The sequence below is a fragment of the Eptatretus burgeri genome, chromosome 4 (genome assembly GCF_056783735.1).
Source record: "Eptatretus burgeri isolate ZD-2024b chromosome 4, Ebu_testis_v1, whole genome shotgun sequence".
Taxonomy (NCBI): domain Eukaryota; kingdom Metazoa; phylum Chordata; class Myxini; order Myxiniformes; family Myxinidae; genus Eptatretus; species Eptatretus burgeri.
The window spans coordinates 38348357-38369339 of record NC_140964.1 but is presented as its reverse complement, the minus strand read 5'-3'; the positions used below and the strand labels follow the sequence as shown (position 1 = coordinate 38369339).

The 20983-nt window shown below is 43.7% G+C and overlaps 1 protein-coding gene across 3 annotated transcripts in view; it reads left to right on the top strand.

Moving 5' to 3' along the window:
* The window catches only part of LOC147027839 (mitogen-activated protein kinase kinase kinase kinase 5-like), a 180226-nt gene that overhangs the window by 72372 nt on the left and 86871 nt on the right, over positions 1-20983 (top strand). For 2 of the 3 annotated variants that reach the window (XM_085877497.1, XM_085877496.1), the window contains 2 exons: positions 4217-4274; positions 20537-20627. In XM_085877497.1, the coding sequence (XP_085733623.1) occupies positions 20572-20627 (56 nt within the window). In that variant the 5' untranslated portion in view covers positions 4217-4274; positions 20537-20571. The remainder of the gene's footprint in view (positions 1-4216; positions 4275-20536; positions 20628-20983) is intronic. The other variant, XM_085877499.1, reaches the window with a different exon arrangement.

The window sequence follows — 20983 nt, the reverse complement described above, 5'->3', positions numbered from 1 at the left end:
GAGCACCACAAACTTTGTGACCACTGTAGATACACCCTGGTCCACCATTCGATGTGCCAAAGAACATTTCCACATGCCAAGAACATTTTATTATATTTTTTGGATCAGAATTTTTTGGATATCTTGGATCAGAATTGTAAATAAGTTAAATTGTTAAACCCACCTGGGTAAGTGTTTCGCTTCAAATTCTGGCAATTTAGCATAAGGCTGTCTGCATGAGTCAGTTATTTCAGTTACACAGCACATTAGGTTTTATTATTTTTGGGAAGGTGGAACTTTTGAAGTGTCACACTCAGGGATCCGTAGGTAATTGCCTTAGAGGGGACTACACCGGCATGTGTACCCTAAGGCCTGGTGACTTGAGACGAGTCTGGTGAAGGAAACGTGATAGTGTGGAGGTTCTGGGAACCGAGACCTCCAAGGCTATTGCACACAACGTATAGCATTTCCTGCGATAGTTATTTATTCGTACTTGTTACAGATGTGCTAATGGGCTACAGAGGAATATTCCTTGTGAGGGATTAGTTCCGGGGTTTTTTCCACACTTTCTCCCCATTTTTCTATATTTTAATGTAAAACCCCTTTGAAACTGCATGCGCAACCTCATTAGCATATTGCTACCAAAACTCCATTTGAATCGTGTGCCAGAACTCAACCGCCATACCACTTTCAACCACACTGCCACCAACACTTTCAACCAGCTTTCAACACCACTTTCAACCATGCCACCACCACAAGAGTACAATTACCTCCACACCATAAAACCAACAACCATCGTCTCGCTTTGCTCGCACGCCATCCACTTCAGCCTCAACTGGTGCTCTTCAACCATGGTTCCATTCAAACACTGCTCCAACCACCATCTCAACCACTCGCCTGTGATTGATGACAACAACCACAATTATGCCTACTCTGGGTGCTGCTCCTCCCCGCTTGGAGTGCCCCAACCAACCACGCTCACTGCCATCTAGTACAAGTTGGCACTGACATTTTTGTCATTCCTCTCTGTTGGCAGCAACCATCGCGCTGCCCAGGGAACCATCCGCGACCTCCGGAACGCTTGCACTACCAGTGGGGAGCAATGCATGCTGCCCCCATGTTAAGTCAGGAGGTTGGCCCCGTGGCCAGCCTAGAAAGTGAATGCAGCCATTTCCGGTCTGACGAGTTCGCGGAGAGGGTGACGTCAGGACACAGGTGAAGTCTGGGCTAATTGGCACGCTGGGCTCCACCCCGCTTGAAGCATATAAAGTAGCATTCCAAAAAGAATTCAGGGATTTTTGAGGTTATTTCGGGTGGACTTTCTTGTGGTGGGTTTAAGGAGAAGCACCACCGGATGAAGTGGAGTGCCACACGGGGACGAGGTGGAACAATAACCCAGCCGTACAATGACACTCCTCTGTCCCAGCCCCCTCTCCCTTGCCTTTCTCCCAGAACAGGAAAGTGTCGGGCTCACCAGCCCATGCGCAGTGAGCGCAGAGGCCGACGAATGCCTCAAACTTTCTCTTTTATTTCCCACTTATCTACCCTTCCATGGAATGATCCTGATAGCACCTTGTATTGTTAAATAAGTAAGATTGTACAAAAGAGATAGAAACGGTGAAAACTCTGTTCTTTTGTCATTTTTACTTTTGGGCCACATTGTTTGTCTTTTGCTGCACACCCTACACAGATTTCTGTATGTCCTGTTGTATGAATGCCTGGAAATAAACCCCTGTTTTAAAACGTACCACATGTTTTCCTCACCCGTGTAAATAAACATTTGGTGCTTGTTCTTCTTAATCTGCTCGTCGTGTCTTTTCCTTCATTGATCTAGTATAGTCCGCACTTACTGTTTGCCTGGGAGGTTATCTCCCCCACTAATTGACTCACCTCACGTAACGAGCTGGTGCTGGTGGGGAAGCAAACCTTCCAGGTTTTCATGGCTGTTTCACTCAGCAGAAGATCACCAGATGCGGGACCAAGGGTATGGCCTCTAAGTTGCCGTGCCAATGGAAAAGTATTGTGGAAACCTCGAAACGTAACCCTGCTAGGCCAGTTGTCTAAGTCAAGCGGCTACGGCTGTATAAGATCTGCAGCCCGTTGGACCACGGAGTTATCTGTGGCTGGCGGCCTTAGGGCCGGAGATCGGGAAGATAAGCCTGGGGGAACCCCCCACGTTGTAGCCCCAAACCCCGGTTCCAAAACAATATAGTCGGACAGTAAATAATTTTGCGAGCAAGTTATTTTTGATATGGCAAATGGGGATACTGCACTCAAGTCTGAAACCGACCACAGAACTCTTGACAATGTGAGATGAAATTTCCACCATTGGTGCGACTACTCATGCAGAATGTTTTAATGATAATTATGATGTCATTGGTCATGTGGTGTGGCAGCCATGTTGAAAAAACGGGAAAACTTTGGATCTCTGTATCTCTGAAACTACACCAAGGAAAAAATTGAAACTTGGCACATAGCAAGTACTCAACATGGGGAATAAGTGTGATTAAAAAAAGACATCATCGGTGTCGTCTCGGGATAAAATGGTCCACAGAAAAAGAAAAAAAATGATGACGTCATCGGTCACGTGATTCAGCAGCCATGTTGTTTAAACCAAAAAACCCTTCAAAAATCTTCTTCTCTGAAGTGGCTGAACAGTTTTTTTTTTTTTAAATGACGCCATCGGTGTCTTCGTGATGATGTCATATTTGCATATGTAGAATGCTACATCTGATCAGTATGAAAATTTTTGAGGGTCATCTCAGGATAAAATAGTCCACAGAAAAGAAATATATTGATGACTTCTTCGGTCACGTGAGTCGGCAGCCATATTGTTTAAACAAAAAACACCTTCAAAAATCTTATCTGAAGTGGCTGAACAGAACAAGGCAAAACTTCACACGTATGACCGCCTATCCATGAAGAACAAAAGGTTCACACATGCGATGTCATCGGTCACATGGTTTGGCATCCATTTTGTATTTACCCTAAGACCTATTAAAAATAATCTTCTCCAGAATGGCTGGACAAATAGAGGGGAAACTTCACACAAATGTTCCCCAAGCCATGGGTTTACAAGTTTGTGAAGGAATAATTGATAGGTCACAAATGTTTGGCAGCCAGAATTATTTGATTTTTTTTTTTTTAAATATGGGTTATTTTGGGGTTTTAAAAAAAATATAGTTTTTTTATAAGGCTCACTTGGCTGTGCCTCAATGGGTCTGAGGGTAAAGGAGGAGCAGCTGAAATGCAAATACTATCCAGGTTCCTTCTGATGACTTGATCTTTGCTTTTTCCTTGTTTGGGATGACACTTTGCTTTTTCCTTCCTTCTGATTAATCCAATGCAGGCCTGCATTTGGTCTTCCATTTCATTTGAATTGAATTTATTTTAATCCCATTCTAAATTCAATTTAATAATGATAATAAAACTAGAGAGGCACTTGGGAGAGTGCATACCTCTGCCACTCAATGCCTGACCCACAAGAACATATCCTGCCCAATACATTTTTCAAATATCATGCTAAATATAGATTTTCGCCCCATCTCTCAATGGTGAAGAATCACTTTAAAAATTAAATAATCATCGTGTCCGGATCCAGATTCGGATCTTCACCAAGATCAAATCGATTCATTATTGCCACACACCCAGCCTGTCCACCAAGTTTCGTCCAATCCATCCACAACTTTTTGAGATATCGTGCACACAAACAGGTAGAAAGGGGTGAAAACATAACCTCCTTCACCTTCGGTGGTGGAGGTAAAAACGTCAGGGTCAGGTGTCTGATCAAAGCCTGACGTCTTGGTACCCATTCATCATTGCCAGCAGCTATAAAGTGGCAGTTCTAATTATGTCTCTTAGAAATTTGTTAACCCACCAGTACACAAACGGCACACAAAATACACCACACAAAAGCAGTCCTGGCGAGGGTCTGCAATCTCTGATTGCTCTTTTTCTTATTAAGTCTGTTTATTGCATTTTTTGTGGAAAATATGAACTGTGGAATCGGTTCATGTAATAATTGTGAAAAAAAATTTTTGGACATTTTCATATGATGTGTATTGTATATTTCTCTGAATAAGAAATATTCTGCAGCCAGTTAAGTATAAATCTGCTGATACAATGTCACCTGCAAACCATGACCAGGAACTGCCCCTCACACACCACCTCGATGGAGAACGTTTTGGTTATGTACATCTCATTTCGTATTCTTACCCCATGCTTGTGTACTCCACAGGCAAGAAATGTGCACACGAGTGAACTCTCAGCCATCAAGGTTATCAAAGTGGAACCCGGTAAGTTTGAAGCCCCTTGAGCATTAATGATCAAGACATCACTCCATATTTCCAGTTATCAGATAACCTCTTTGCTTTGTAAAGTAGTCCATGTGTGAATATTCTATCAAATGAACACAGACAGCCATGCCAAGAAGAGCCAACTGTTTTGTTTTTTGTTTTTCATTTTTGCAGTGGACGTGGAGAGGAAAAAGTGACATAAAACATTGTGTGGTTGCGCTGACATTGGTTAAACCACAAAGTGGTCCTGCAATTTTTTTAATGGAAATTACATTCTCCCTCTTTTTTTTTTTTTTTTTTCCGAAAGTTAAGATCATTAATGAACTTGTATGATTCCTAAAATGCAAAAATATTGCGAGACAATGGACCACTCGATCGTATATGGGATTCGAGCTGTGGTCACAACATTAGGGGCCATTTATTAACGATGTGCACAACTATGGTTCAATTTTGATTTCGCCACCCTCCCAACCATTTCCCCTTTGCACATGCTCTTACATGCTGGCTTCCCCTCCCTTCACTTCTTTCTCCTCAAAACTTCCTTTCTCTTCTCCAGCCACTCCTCCCATATTAATTTACCATTGTTATCGCCACCCACTGAAAGTGGACTGAGACTATGTTTTCACCCCTGTCTGTCTGTATTTGTTTGTGTGCGGGATATCTCAAAAGGTTGAGGACTGATTGGGATTAAATTTGGTGGGCAGGTTGGGTGTGTGATGAGGACAAATTGATTTGATTTTGGTGAAGATCCGGATCCGGATCCGGTGACTAGAATTTTAAAATTGATTCTTTACCATTGGGAGGGTCAGGAAAAAAACCCCTATATGGATCGTTTGCTGGACGACTGTACGTCATGATGGATTTTGAAGTGCTCATGGGCAGCATGAATTTCATTTTCAGGAAATGAGTGAAGGACTTGGGAGGGCGGGAGGGGGAAGTCCAATTGGATAGTGTGGAGGTAGCATATTTGCTTTTGAGCTGTATAACCTGGGTTTGATTCCCAACATGATTATACACTGTTGGATTGATGTTTCATTCTAAGGTGTGCCGCCCCATTGGATAGACATTAAGCTTGGTGTCCCATCTGCTAGCATTAGTCTGCACATGTTAATGATCCCACTGTGTCCTTTGAAAAATAGTTATCACCGGCACCCTAGCCAAGTTCCAAATTCCTGCAACTTTCAACAGGATATCAGGCCTGGCCAGCCAGTTTATGAAAGATTTGGACAAAGCATGTACACTATATGCCTGGTGTTGGCTTAATGGTTTGGGTGGTGGGCTTGGGATCCTCGGATCCTGAGTTCAAATCCTGCTCGGCTGTTGAATTAATTTCAGGTGGGGTTGACTCTGCCTGTCATCCTTCCGATGTTGGCAAAATGAGTGCCAGCTTGCTGGTATACTGTGTTGGAGTGGCGACCCGTCCAGGATTGTACCCAATAGCCTGGGAGACTGTTAAGGCAGCACCAATGTTCTGCACAGAGTATGGTCCCTATGGATGGATGGATGTACACTATCTGTGCCACCAACCTCAACTTTATCGGATGCATCCTAAGGTGGAGAGCGCGAAGAACGTTGGAGTTGAATCTTAGAATGTTATACACTTAACCTGATAAGCCTTCGAGTAATCATTGGATGAATGAATGTATTGTGCAGTAAAAGTTATGAAGACTTCATGTAATAGTAACATCTGCTGTTGTCTCAGCTGCTCCAAAGGTATTACCCAAGTTTTAGATAATTTTTCTGTGCCTCCTATTTCACACGTGAAGAGTCAAGATCGCACAAGCATGTTTTTTTTTTTTGTTTTGTTTCTTTAAAATTTCTTGATGTATATTTGTTGTTTGTTACATGCGATTTGACCACAAACCTGCTTGCGGCAAATAGTTGTGATCGGTATGTTGTTTCTTAGAAACGAACCACACCTATTTTCTGCATAAAACACTTTTTGAGGATTCGGGCTTTGTTGTATAACTAATGAATGTAGCTGTACCTTCAGAATTTTAATATCCCCGTGTCCACTCCATGAGTCCTTTCCGACTCCATCCACTCCGTCCTCCCCTCCCCATTAAGTGTAGGATTGTACCGAGGAATACAATTGTAGGATTGTACCGAGGATTGATGTGTCCAACCCATTTGTCGTCCCCAACACCTCATTTCTCCCATACCCATTGTTTGTCCAAATCTCCACATATTTTGTCCTTCAACCCTGCTGTTATATGCCTGGTGTTGGTAATGGTTAGGGTGGCGGGCTTTGGATCCTAGGGTCCTGAGTTCAAATTCCGCTCAGCTGTTGAATTGATACCAGGTGGGGTGAACTCGGCCCATCAACCTTCCGAGGTTGGCAAAATGAGTGCCAGCTTGCTGGTATACTGTGTCGGAGTGGCGACCCATCCAGGATTGTGCCAAATAGCCAAGGAGACTGCTTAAGCAGCACCAACGCTCTGCACAGAGTATGGTTCCAATCTCCTCCTCCTGCTGTTATTGTTTCCCCCCTCTACACTGTTCTGTTTGTTCTGTTGCATCCTCATCCATTCAGTGTTCTAGCTCTTCCACGAGCCTTGACTCCATAAAAATTATAAAAAATGGAGAATCCTCATGCCAGCCTGGTGTTGGCGCAGTGGTTGGGGCAGCGGCTTGGGATCCAAAAGGTCCTGAGTTCAAGCCCCGTTGGGCTACTGAATTAATACACCAGGGGGTTGACTCAGCCTGTCATCCTTCCGAGGTCGGCAAAATGAGTACCACTTTTCTGGACCAGTGTATACCCTGGTTAAAATAGGTGTACCATATCCCTGTGTCGTAAGAGGCGACCAGGGTTGCGTCAGGAAGGGCATCTGGCGTAAAACATGTGCCAAATCACTATGCGGATCATACGGATGATCTGCTGTGGCGACCCCTAACGGGAGCAGCCGAAAGAAGAAGAAGAAGAAGAAGAAGAAGAGGAGAATCCTCATGCCATTTGGCTGACTGTCTGCACATAAGCATCAATTTTCTTCACTTGCCTATCGTGATGAACCTGAAATGACATTTGATCTTTGCTGGTGGCTCATCATTCTTCGAGGCTCATGGGGTCACTGCATGGGTTTTAAACGAGAGTAAGATAATGAGGAAAGGTGGTAAACCTGATGCACGACTTGCCAAAAGGGCTGATCTTTTGAATGATAATGCAGGATCATGAATAGCCACAGATGGTTCAGAGGCATCTTTGATAGAAAGGGTCGATGTCAAAAGATAGCTTGAAGGAGAAGGGCCTCACAGCAAAGTAGACAAGTTGTTCCAGTGCGTGCCAATTGCACCTGTGATCACTTCCTCATTGAAACTGTTTGGCTTGATAAACCAACATAGCTGTTTGACGAACGTCCTTTCACCGCATGCATGTACAATGACCACCATTACCGTCAACATGATCTCCATCAAGGTAGAGTAACTACCTCAACTTACATAATTTTGAGATTTTGAGAAGATGGCTCAACAACAAACTCAAGTTTTAACGGGCCGCCAAAGTGCAGGGTTTTCTTTTTTGAACACGATAACCTGCTGCTTGGAATTTGTGTTTTTGACCGCACACACGTTTGCACCCACGTGCTATTTATCCCGTTTATTTTGACTAATCAAAACCGGGTGACGTGATTTGTCTCTCGCAACTGGGCTCTTAAGCTCGCTGCGTCAACCCCACTGCAGCTGGCAACATGATCATTTGGGGTTTTATGATTATACATACGAGTGACACATTGACGTTGTTTTGATGTCGAGTTTGCTTGAGTGCAACAGTTGGTGTGTGGCTGCTGAAGCCTGCACATTCCATGATGCTCGGTTGTGGTGGCAGCTCTTGTTGGTTACTTCGCCCACGATTTTATTGTGTAGGTCATGTTGCAGGTGAATAGTTGTTGATTTTTCAGGTTCTGCATGTGGGCAACATTGTGGAGTTTGCTCATTAATTTAATTTATTAATTCCATCACATGTTCCCCCCTCTCCTTGTAGGTATACAAAACACTTGTTGGTTAAATATGTTTGATGTTATTCACCTGTATGGTGCTGCATCTTGCATGATTATGTATATGCATTTCTGTTCAAGTTCTGCTTTCTATTTAAATAAATAAATAAATAAATGTAATCCTCGACTTTGACTTTAATTATTGTTCTTACACTCTCAATCAAATTACTCCCGACGCACATTTGCATATACAAACAAACAAAATATTCCAATAACAACTAAACAAGGTGTATGGTTTCCTTTTTTTATTTGCCGGTATTTAGTTTTTGATTGTTTTGCGGTTGTGTGTCCAGTTTTCTTTCATTTATCACTGAAAATGTTTACACCGAGGTTAAATTTTTCATCCATCATTGAACGACTCAAACGTTGAGTGTTCTTGCTGTCTTTAAATGTAGTCAATGTAAATGATGTTGGATAAATTTTCAGAAATTCCAAGCAGAGTTGGCGGTGGTTGGGGGCGTTGGGGGCGGTTGGGAGTAGGTCATCAAGCAAAAGTAAACATTTGTGTTCCAAACCTTTCTCTCTCAGACCTGTTGATTATAGACAGCATTAAACCAGAATGAGTTGGATTGAGGGAGCAGTTATTCGGTGCGTGAACACAACAGGTACATTTTTTGGTAGCATGCGAGCGCTGCTCATAGAGAGCTCGGCGTTGTTGTTGTTCTTCTTCTTCTTGTTCTTCTTGTTCTTCTTGTTCTTCTTGTTCTTCTTGTTCTTCTTGTTCTTCTTGTTCTTCTTCTTGTGAAGACAAAACCTTAACCTCTAGGATTCGGCTCTTGTATATACAAGATCTGGATCTCCTTAAATACTAAGCACATCTACACATCCTCGCATTGACCGTGCCTTTTGAGAGCGTCTATCGTGAACTTTTAAATATATTCGGACATTTGCTTTAAAGTTTCGAAAAGTTCACGTTACTATTTAAAGATTATTCCATTTATCGTATTGTAATTTCGTAAATGCACTATATATTTCGTAAATACACTATATATCGTAAATACGTCAATACATTATGACGGGTCTCGCTATTGGCTTAATCAAGGCACGTGACGAAATATCGGAAGTTGTTTTTTTATTCTTTATTTTAGCCGACAAAACCTTTAGGACGTTGCTCTTGGACACATTTGTCCTCGTTTTCGATAAGTGCTGCCTGTGTGTAGGATCATTTGGAAAATGCATCTTTTCGATCGTTGTTTGTTTATTTTTAACACAAAATCTTGGCTCTTGGAGAAGCTAAATGACAGAGGGCAGCAGGTTCACAGACTCGCAGGGAAAAGTGAGGGATGGAGAGACAAATGTGTGGCACACAAGTGGATTATGATTGGAAGGAAGGGGTGGGGGAGAAGGAGAAGGAGGACGAGGGGTAGAGGTTGGGTGGGGTTCATTGATGGTAGAAGAGAGCAAGGGTGGATATAGGAAAACGTATGATGGGACTATTTCTCATTAAATACAATCACGTAAGCTTACTTCCAATTATCAACAACATTGTGGAATCAATAATTGCTGCTGACATCGGGTTTTTCCTCTTTTTAAAGCAGCCTGATCTCCAACCATCAGTTTAGAGACCGGCCCAATCACTTACCTCTGGACATGCCGCTGCTCCTTTCTCAGCAATGGCTGAAGGGCCTAAATCTCAACGATCCATGTAACTAAGATATATCTCTGGCGCTCGACAGCCGAGCATCCTGCTCTGCTTGCCAAGTCCACTGCCTGTGGCATACAAGGCTGGAGGCTGGCTTTCTGACTTCCTCCACTCGTCCAGTCAACCTGTTGTGATTAATGGAATCCTCTTCTCTCCGAGTGAAGGATGAAGTATCTACCCCAAGGCAGTATATTCGGCCCAGTCTTTGTCATCATCTCCATAACCAACCTCTTTAATGCTCTAAATACCCTCTCCATTTTTGCAGATAATTTCATGTCGTCATACAGCACCCCTTCCCAATAATGGGCAGATGGCAGCTGCATTGCTCTTTGTTTATCGAGATTCTATTCGAGGCTCTTCTCATAAATGGAACGTGCCTCTCAATCCTGGTAAATCTCAGTCTTACACTGTCCCTCTGGGAGGATTATCAAATGAGGTCACCAATCTATTTACATGGACAGCCACTGGAAGAGGTTTAGTCTTTTAAAGTTCTCGGCCTCATGTCAAGCCATGATCTCTCCTGGGCTGTGCACATTGTAAAGCTGGCCTTCAAAGCCAGCCGCAGACCTGGCATTATCCGTCGTTCCATCACTCCTTGAAAATCAGAACTATTCATGGCTTGCAACACCGACTGCTTTCCTGATGAGCTAGTACTCAAGCATCATATCAGGTCAGGTCAGGTATGAGAGAATACGCCAGAGCAGCGCGTCGCTGCGTCCACTTTCGTCCAGTACTCCAGGGGCCTCCGTCTGGCCATCCCCCAGGCAGATGCCAGGCCCACCACCATCTCCTTGAGATGCTGGTCAACCTGCTGCAAGCACGAGGCACGTGGTCGGCCCATTGGCCTCCTCCACTCAAGAGACTCTCTCGCTGAGAGAATCTGGTGTGCAGGATCAGCGTCAGGAAGACGAGCCACATGTCCATACAGCCGCAACTGACACACGCGGATTATGCAGGTAACAAATCTCATCCGAGTCTCTCTCAGCAACCGCTCGTTGGACACAAAGTCCAACCAGCGATAGCCAAGGATTCTCTGAAGAGACCTGGTACCAAAGGAATTAAGTCTGCATCTCAGATCCTTCGTCAGAGTCCAAGTCTCGCATCCATAGAGCAAGACTGGAAGCACCAAGGACCTGAATACTCGGACTTTCGTCCTCCCGCACAGGTACCGGCAGCGCCACACCCCATGATCCAGTGAATCCATGACTCCCCAGGCCCGACCCAGATGTCTATTGACCTCTGACTCACAGCCAGCAGAGACATGAATATCACTGCCAAGGGAAGGGAATCTCTCCATGACCTCAACATCCTCACCACAAACAGGCACAGACAGGACAGCAGCATCCAAGATGTCATTGAAAGCCTGGATCTTAGTTTTGACCCAGGAAACCTGTAATCCCAGCGGCTCCGACTCCTCATTCAGCACCTCGAGGGCCCCCAAAAGGATATCTAAAGTCTCCGCAAAGATGAATGCATCATCTCCGAAATCAAGGTCATAGATCTTGACATTCCCAAACGATGCACCAGAGCTTGATATCTCTGACATCCTCCCTATAATCCAGTCCACACAAGTGCTGAAAAGTGTGGGGGCTGTACACACCCCTGACAATCTCCAGTAACAACTGCAAATAAGTCAGGGATGGGACCACCACATCTCACAGCACTCTCAGTACCAGAGTAGAGTTCAGACATCAGATCGATCAGTTTTGGTGGCACCCCACGAAGACCAAGAATCCTCCAGAGGGCAGCCCGATTCACTGAATCGAATGCTTTACAGAGATCAACATAGGCTGCAAGCAGCCCCTGCTAAAACTCTTGATTGCGTTCGGTGAGGACCCGAAGAGCAAGGAGACGGTCAATCGTTGACCACTTTGGTGTAAAGTCTGACTGCTCTAGACGCTGGTGCTCAAGCAGATGGTGGCGAATCCTCTCAAGAATTATCCGAGCAAAGACCTTGCCCGGCACTGAGAGCAGCGTCACCCCTCGGTAGTTGTTGCAGTCTTGGCGATCACCCTTCCCTTTCCAAAGAGGGACAACAAGTCCCCTCTTCCAGTCAGTTGGGATGATACCTGTGTTCCAGGCAGAGCACAGAACTGCATGCAATGACACGAGTGCAGCATTTCCACCAGCCTTGAGAAGTTCAGCATGGATGCCACAGATCCCTGGAGCTTTACCCCGAATCAACCGGTTCACCGCAGCCCGTGTTTCCACAAGCGAAGGTGGACCACAGTTGATTGGGGGGTGAGCTCCGGACTCCCCTGTCAAGACCGACCACCCTCTGCTCTAACTGTAGTGCACCGAGGGATGGGCTTGGGTGAACGCAATGCGCGAATTCCCTTGTAAGCAGGATGGGAATCACCTGTCCACAGGTGATGCTCTAACCCCTCACAGATTCCTCGCACATAGGCCTCCTTGTCCACCTTAGCGCACGTACAGTTTTACGCCTCAGCTCCCTGAACAGCTCAGCTCTGCCATTCAGCCTGGCACTTCGACTCTGGTCAATGGTATCCAGTGTCCCTTGAGAGACAAAATTCTTCTTTGCCCTGCGGTGAGTTCCAATACATCCACCGGCAACATCAAGGACTGTGGTCTTGAAGACACTCCACAACTCTTCAGGACCCCTCAAAGCACCCAGACCCCCCAAATCTCCACTCAGCCTGTTCGTAAACTCCTCAGCTACCCTCTCATCCTTGAGCTTGCCAACATCCAGCCGGCTGGGATGGTACCATTCTCCCGGATTTAAGGTGCAGCTTCAGAGTTGCTACAACAAGCCGGTGGTCAATATTGAGGAACTGAGCACTCCGGTCGACCCTGCAGTTCTGGATCATCCTCCAGCGACCATCAACGACGACATGATCAATCTCCTTTGCCACACCGCCAGCATTGGAATACCAAGTGCAGCGATGAGTTTGTGGGCGCTGAAACTATGAACCGGCCACCCTAATTCCATGATTTCTTGCAAAGTCAAGGAACTTAGTGCTATTCTGGTTCATAGTTCCTGACCCATGGGGACCAACACATGTTTCATAACCATCCCTATCAGTTCCAGTCGATGCATTGAAATCCCCCAAGACTAGAAGTGTATCTCGTCTGGGGCACTGAATAACCACAGATTCGAGCGTGGCATAGAATGCATCCTTCACGGTGAGATCACTCGCCTCAGTCGGAGCATAAACAGAGACCAGGGAAATGACACCCAAGGAGTGACGAATCCTTAATCTCATGATACGCTCGTTGACCGGTGTTACCTTAATTATCATTGGGGTCAGCTTATTGGACATAGCTACAGCAACTCCTTGAGTATGGTAACCATCAAAGTGACCAGACCAATAGGAGGTGTAACCACCCACCATGATTTCGCCGCAATCCGGTCTCCGAACCTCAGAGAGTGCTGCAATACCGATGTCCAAACGCTTGAGCTCAGATGATAACAGAGACAGTTGATCGTCCTCTCTTAGGGATAGGACATTCCAGGCACCCACCCGAAGGGACCGCCTCAGGTTGATCCAAGGAGACCGCCGTCTGGTGGACGACACCTCAGCACCACTCCGACACACTCTCCCGCAATCTGACCCAGGAATGTTACCCCGTGGTTTCCCTCCTATCGTCAAAGATTGGGGGTCCCGAAGGCTTTGCCCCAATCCCGTCATCCGGTGAGCTGCCCTGCGAAGGTAAGCTGCACAGGAGGAACTCCAACGGAGTGGGTTTTCAGATTTCTTTGCGTTTTTGTGTTTTGCGGAATGAAGGGTTTTACGGTGGCCAGAGTGCAAATCCTGCCACCAACCTCCTAATAAAAAGTAACCCAACTGCAGGAGGACGTCTGCAGACACAGTTGGGCACACTAGATATGGATGGCCGTTGGCTCACAAGGAGCTCCTCCGCCCTTTGACAGGTTTTATTTTTAATCCTGCTGGGTGTCCATATCCAAACACCCTCCTCACCAAAAAGCCTGGTGGGGGAGACGGTTTAGTCGCCGACAACCCGACCATGGAACAGGTTAGTACAGGTTTACATGATACCTGTGGCAAGTCACAGATTTAATCTGGCCTGACCTGACCTGACATACAGCATCATATCTTTCTCTGGAATCTGTGGAATGTCGAGTTCTCACCATTATTGGCATCTTGTGCAGTGAGATTGATGCATACGGCTTCTTGTTCTTGCATTGTGGACAGGTCGGAGGCTTCTCTGTTTTTTATTACCTTCACATTCTGCGAAAGGTTATGTTTTGGTCGGCGTGTATTTATTTATTTATTTATTTATTTGTAATCTTGTGATTCGTATAACTCAAAGTATTAAACCGAATTGCATGAAATTTGGTGGGATGATTGGTTATTAGCCAGGAAGCATTCGATTAGATTTTGGGATCGTTCGGGTCAAAGGTCAAGGTCAAGGTCACGAAAAGGTCAAAATCGTCTTTTTACGATAACACCGTCAATTCTTATTCAATTTGCATGCAACTAATGCCAAAATGTTCAGAATTCAACGCCTCATCTTGTGATATGCAATATGACACAATGACGCCCATACTCTTGTTACCAGTTAGGGGTCAAATGTCAAGGGGGTCACGACCTTGAAAAATATGCGGTTTTTGTCATAACGCGGTCAATTCTTGTCCGCTTTACATGAACCCAGCACCAAAATGTTCAGAATTTAATGCCCAATCTTGTGACACAATGACGTCATAACACATGTCACCGGTTGGGGTAAAATGTCGGGGGGGGGGGTCACGCCCTTGAAAATATGCGGTTTTCGGCATAACTCAGTCAATTCTTATTCGATTTGCATGAAACCAGCATCAAACGAGATTACCTTCTCTTGTTGAAACGTTGTATTCACCGAGCTTGCGAGTGAAGACTCGCCAGAACGACGTGAGTTGATTGTTGTTTAGTCCGTAGCCCCCGAAAGTCGGGGAGGGGGTCATGACATTATAGATATGTAGTTTGTGTCATATGACCATTCATATGAAACCAGTTCCCCACACTCATACCAAGAACAAAAAAAGTAGTGGCGGCGAAGGTATGCGCTCTATGAGTGCCCGTTCTATTTTTATTTTATTTTTTACTCTCTCCTCTGATCTAGTTCCCTCTGCTCTCTCAGCCCTACAACCCTCCCCAGCAACTTCAGGATGGATGAATTCTTCCAGTTACCTCTTCCTGGTTAAACTGCCAAAAATCCAGTCTTTCTGCACAACTCAACTCTCTTGTTCCTGTTTTCCATTTTTGGGGGGAATTTCCTTCCTGAGGATGTTCAATTCCACTCTTCCCTCCAGGGCTCCAAGCTGATGATGCACTACCATCTCATGTCATCTTCTAGCCCAATCCACAATATTTTCTACCCCCACTAACCCTGCCTAACCTACATTAAACATACCTTGTGTCCCACTGTGTTGCCGCACCCTCTCGTTTGCTGTGGTGAAAGGTTAACACCCGAAACGTCAGCTTCTCCTTGCTTCTATGGCAGTTAGAATCTTTCAATCAATGTCCTGTTGATTTCATCCTTTGCCCCACTGTAACTTCATTGTCTTTTTACCATTTGTTACCTTGTTCTTCTATGACCCTTGATATTATATCTAAAAAGTATTTTAATGGAAAAAATAAGAGTATGAGAGGGAGGAGCACAAGACAACAGACAAAGTCAGCCAGTTCCAGAGATTAGAGAATACAGAAACTTAGGAATGGAGATGAGCATTCAGTTTGGAATTGCAAAGGGTAGCCATGGTGTGAGGTTATGGATGAGAGGGCAGGAGAAATGAGGCAAGAAATGAAGTGATATAAAACAGAGCCCACCATTCTACCTGCGATGGGCAAGAAGGAAACCTTTGGCACCTACCTCCTGCCGAGTTATGCCAATAACAGATTGCTTTGGATTCTAACGCCTCCAGGAGAACAAGATGGGAAGCAGCTGCACGAGCCCAGAGTAGTGATCCATAATCCATGATACTTCAGATGAAGACCTTGTACAAGTGGTTCAGAATAGGCTTGGCTCTGTGGAGAATAGAGGCGCTTGACTGTCTTTGAAGCCAGTCTGGTGATCTGGTCTGCCCAAGACGACAGTTTGTAATGGATATTGATGTTGAGGAGCTCTGGGGATTTCACCTCTCCCAGGAATTGACCAGATAAGAAGACTGGGGATCAAGAAGTTTATCCTTGGGGAGCGACAAAGTGAGAGCATAGGCTTCTCCTGTTTTTTTTTGTTTGTTTGTTTTTCTTCCAGATCCGCAAAGATGGACGCTTGCAGCAGCCTGCATCGCAGAAGTGTGGTGCACTGTTCTGCACAAAGTGTTTATCTTCCAAATTGTGCAGAGGAGTATCCAAGAATGTTGACAAAGAATATAGTCAGTCCTAAAATACTGTCTTGTGGGAAACCAGCTTCCATAAGGAGATCTTGAGAGAATGTCAAGAGCAACATATCGTTTCCGCTCAGAGAATAATCTTAACTAATAACCATTCAAAGAGGACCCCTGCATACCATCAGACAGCTTGGAAAGGAAGGCTGGGTGCCAGACAGTATTGAGAGCTCAAGAGATGGCCTTGATCTCTCATTTGAGATTTCGCTTATCCATCCATTTTTAGATGAGAAGAGGCAACACTTCCATGGTACAAAAGTGTTGGCGGAAGCCAAACTGATGATCGTCAATTATTGTGTGAAGAGATGATGTCTTTGGTCTCCAAAAAATTATACATTATTTACTACTACTAAAATGAAGATTAAGATTATTTCAACTTCAACGGCCCCAATGATTCCCACTTTCTTGTGGGGTTCACCAGGGAACATATTTGATCCATCTTTCATGAACCGGTGGGCCAGGCCTGACATTTGTCGGAAGTTAATAACTCGCCTACTTCACATGAACATCTTTAATATCCACCAACTCTCAGTTTCATGTGACTCCAAGGGATGGTGCATGCATTGAAGTATCTCCCGATCTAGCTTCCACCATTTTTCTTACGATGAGGATGTGGCTGACCGGTGTGCAGTGGAGTGCATCGCAACATTTCTTGAGAACAGGGGAGATGTTTGCAACATTCTAAGATGAAAGCAGGAGAGCATCAGAGAATATTGAGAAGAGGATGAGATGGTGTGTTTTGCTGTTGGAGATTCTTTAATAAATCGTCACATTTAGAGATGTGAATGTACATTTCCATGAATTACCAGGATGTTACTGGGCTTACAAATTACCAGGACATTAAACATGGAATTAATTTATTTCTGCCCTTTAAACCTCTTTAAACATTTATATACTTGAACACTGTAGAACACAAATCGCCTTCACAATACTTCCAAGAACCATGTTATGTATTGATTATATAGTGTGAGAGGGTGCATATTGGGGGGGGAGAAGATTCGCCCATCATCCTTTTGGCAGATTCTGATTGACGCGCTATTTTGTTTGGTGATCAATAAAGCCTCCATCTCCGAAACCTCGACTCAACGTCATCTTTTACCGTGTATAAAAATGAAGTATTTACTTGAACACTGCGTGGGGCATCGTCTTCTATGAACTCTTGTTCTATGATGTTTTTATTCCGACAGACCACGGGCTATTTTCTGGAATCACTGACTTGGCTGGTGACATCGGAAGCCAAATACGTACATGTTGTTTCTTTCACTGGATTCCTGTGGTTGTTGTGACAATGGGGTTGTTCATGTATTTTATTTTGTCGAACTGTATAAGAACTCGTGTTGAATAACTTGGAAGTCTTACAGATTAGTAGCATTTACTGCAAGTGAATGTGACGTTGCTAAATTGAAATGTTTGTCAACAATATGGTTGTCCTTTCGAAGAAAAAAAAAATAACAAAATACTTTTTCACCAAACAATTTTCGGACTCCAATATTTTCACTTCAAAAACGATTTTCGTTTGGTTTCCTCTGGTGGATCCTGCATCTTGGTATCAACTCGGTTAATTTATAAAGGCTGTTCTCTTTGCACCTCCTGTGAAATATTTTACAGAATATCATTGCAGTCTGATGGGGTAAACATCTCTCCTGGATTGCCAATCATGGCACCTGGGCCAGCTTAAGGGCTTTGAGTGATTTGACAACCCATTTGGAGAAAGAATTCTTCAGCTTCACTCGTGAAAGAAAAGGAAGAAAAAGAAAAACACTAAATATTTTCCGCTTCACCAAAAACCGTCTTGCAAACCTGTTTGCCACGGCAAATTTAATCTGAATGCTGCGTTTCAGGCGCCTTTTCACTGCCCAACTGGTTGTCTATGATTCAACCAAATGGCCGTCTGTCTCTCTTTAGGCCTTGGCCTTATTTGTAATCGCTCGTAGTGCAACAAACATTCGAGGCTTGCCCACTTGCTGATGTCTCGGGCATGTGTGTACACTCCTTAAACTCCCTGAATGGCCTCACAGTCCTTCCAAGCACTATCACTGACAGAAATGACCATCTTACAAACGCACTTGTTCGGTCGCCGAAATAGGTGACCCTTATTGTCAGTAATTCTGTCTGCTTGTTTGGATTTTTGTTCGTTTGTCATCAGCATAATTGGTAGTAAACGTGGGCGGATTTTGACCAAACTCGGGTGATAGGTACCTCTTATGACCTCGTGCTTTGGAAATTGTGATGGTTGCTTGGGACGCTTTGGTTCCCAAGCAACAACCGAAAAACCTTCAAAATCGGTACCGTTCACGCAAAATCAATTCCGAAAGCCATTATCCCACGTAGGGTTATGAAATTTGGCAGGAATGATCTACAGGTGATGCTCTATCAAATATATTCCGTTTTTTGTTATATATATGGAATACTTTACCCGCAGCGCCCCCTACAAATAGGGTATGCGTGAAAATTGGCGAAAATTGAAGGCCCCCTCGCGACCAGGTGAGTGCAGCGATACGAATGAAACTTTGCAGGTTCATGGTACTCAATGAGCACTACAACTTTTCCTCAGGACATATTGACCGATTTCCCTTAGGTCAGGGGTCAAAGGTCAATTAGTGCAAAAATCGATGATATGCGAGAGCTGGAGGTGCCTTCGCGCCAAATGCTACTCCTCCTAGGGTTATGGTTGGATGGTCATGAAAATTCACACTAATCGTCTGGAATACATTGTGCACAAACAATCGAGCCGGATTTTCGATTTAGATCTTTGTTCACCCACAGCACCCCCTCGAATTTTGGGGATTTCCGATTTCAAACCGCATTTTCGGTACTTTTCATTCAAATGGATACCGAGTAGTTATCAGAAGATGGAACTGGATGAGATTTGATATGCATAATCTTAAGGTGATTCCCTATCCGCTATATGACATCCATTTTGCTCTATATCTTATAGTTTCCATGCTCGGCGACCCAACGCCACCTACCGGCTTGTTTTCATTAAAATCTACTTTTCGGAACATGATTTGCCAGAAGTACAAACAATGAGTTCACTTTGCAACTATTGATAAGACCAAAATTAACTGGAGTTCACCCAATTCGTTGTTTTTATTCTCCGCCATCTTCGAAGATGGATGGAGGTTACTGTTTTCACCCCTTTCTGTTTGTTTGGTTGTTTGTTTGTTTGTGAACAGTATTACGGAAAAACTCCTCGACGGATTTCGACTAAACTTGGTGGGGGGGCTAGGTATGGTCCAAGGATCATGCCATTAAATTTTGGACTTGGTCCAAAAATATTTTTTTTGGACTTGGACTTGGACCATTAATTTTTGGACTTGGTCCCCCCCAAAAAAATTGTTTGAGAAAAAAAAATATATATATATATATTTTTGCATTTCTACATGTTTTAAGTGATTTCCAACTCCCCCCCCAAAAATTTTTTTCTACCCCCCCCCAAAATAGAGAATTTTTTTGCATTTCTACATGTTTTAAGTGATTTCCAACCCCCCCCCAAAAAAAAAAATTACCCCCCAAAAAAATTGTTAGAGAATTTTTTTTTTGCATTTCTACATGTTTTAAGTGATTTCCAACCCCCACAAAAAAAAGTTACCCCCCAAAAATAGAGAATTTTTTTTTTTGCATTTCTACATGTTTTAAGTGATTTCCAACCCCCCAAAAAAAATTGTTACCCCCCCCCCCAAAAAAAATTGTTACCCACCCCAAAAAAAGAATTTTTTTTGCATTTCTACATGTTTTAAGTGATTTCCAACCCCCCCCCAAAAAAAAAATGTTGGAGAAAAAAATTTTTTGCAACTTTTTTTTCAACAAAATTTCGATTTTTTTTTTGCATTTTTTTTTTTTTTTTTTTTTTTGCATTTTTACATATTTTAAGTGATTTCCAACCACCCCCCCCCCAAAAAAAATGTTGGAGAAAAGAACTATAACTGTCAGCACTGTTGACATCATATTTAATGAATAAGATAAAAGGTTCACTTGAGTGAACCTTATATGTCTTTTTTTTTTTTTATCCGCATTGCTCCACACGAATACTCATGAATGGTAAAAAAAAAAAATCAATGAGGACATGTCATAATATGGTTATTGGTTATCTCTGGTTACAAAAAGAGTTATTTCATGCAAAATCTCCCCCCCCCCCCAAAAAAAAATACATACCTGGTTGCTTTGGAAATTGTTGAGGAAATTTTCAACAGCTGTTACTAGCGATGCCAGAAACTTTACAAGTGATATGATTTTTGAGGAACTGTTGACCATCTATCCCCACGTTCCCCTTCTTTGGTAGGAGATGACTTTGCCGTGATCCAGCAGGAAATCTTGATGATGAAAGACTGCAATCATCAAAACATCGTCGCTTATTTTGGAAGTTATCTCAGGTTTGAGTTCATTCTCATCTCTCCCTCTCTCTCTGTGGTGCTTGTTGTCTCCCAAGGTGAACGGCAGTTATTTTGGAAATGGAAAGCCATTGTGCACTTGTCCATTGGACAGTTCCCTTTTTGAGATTTTTTTTTTTTTAACTCGTGTTTCGTTGGTAGATCCAAGGAATTTGTTGGTGCGTCTTTTGTGTGAATTTGCATTTCCTCCTTATTTATGGATTAGAAATGCAATTTTCTTTGTTTTGCAGTTTTAATACACAAATAAAGTGAGTTTCTAATGGGAGATCATATCTTCAGATGTAAGGAAGCTGAGACTCGAGACTTCTGCCAGTTTATTTCCTGGGCCATATTTCTAC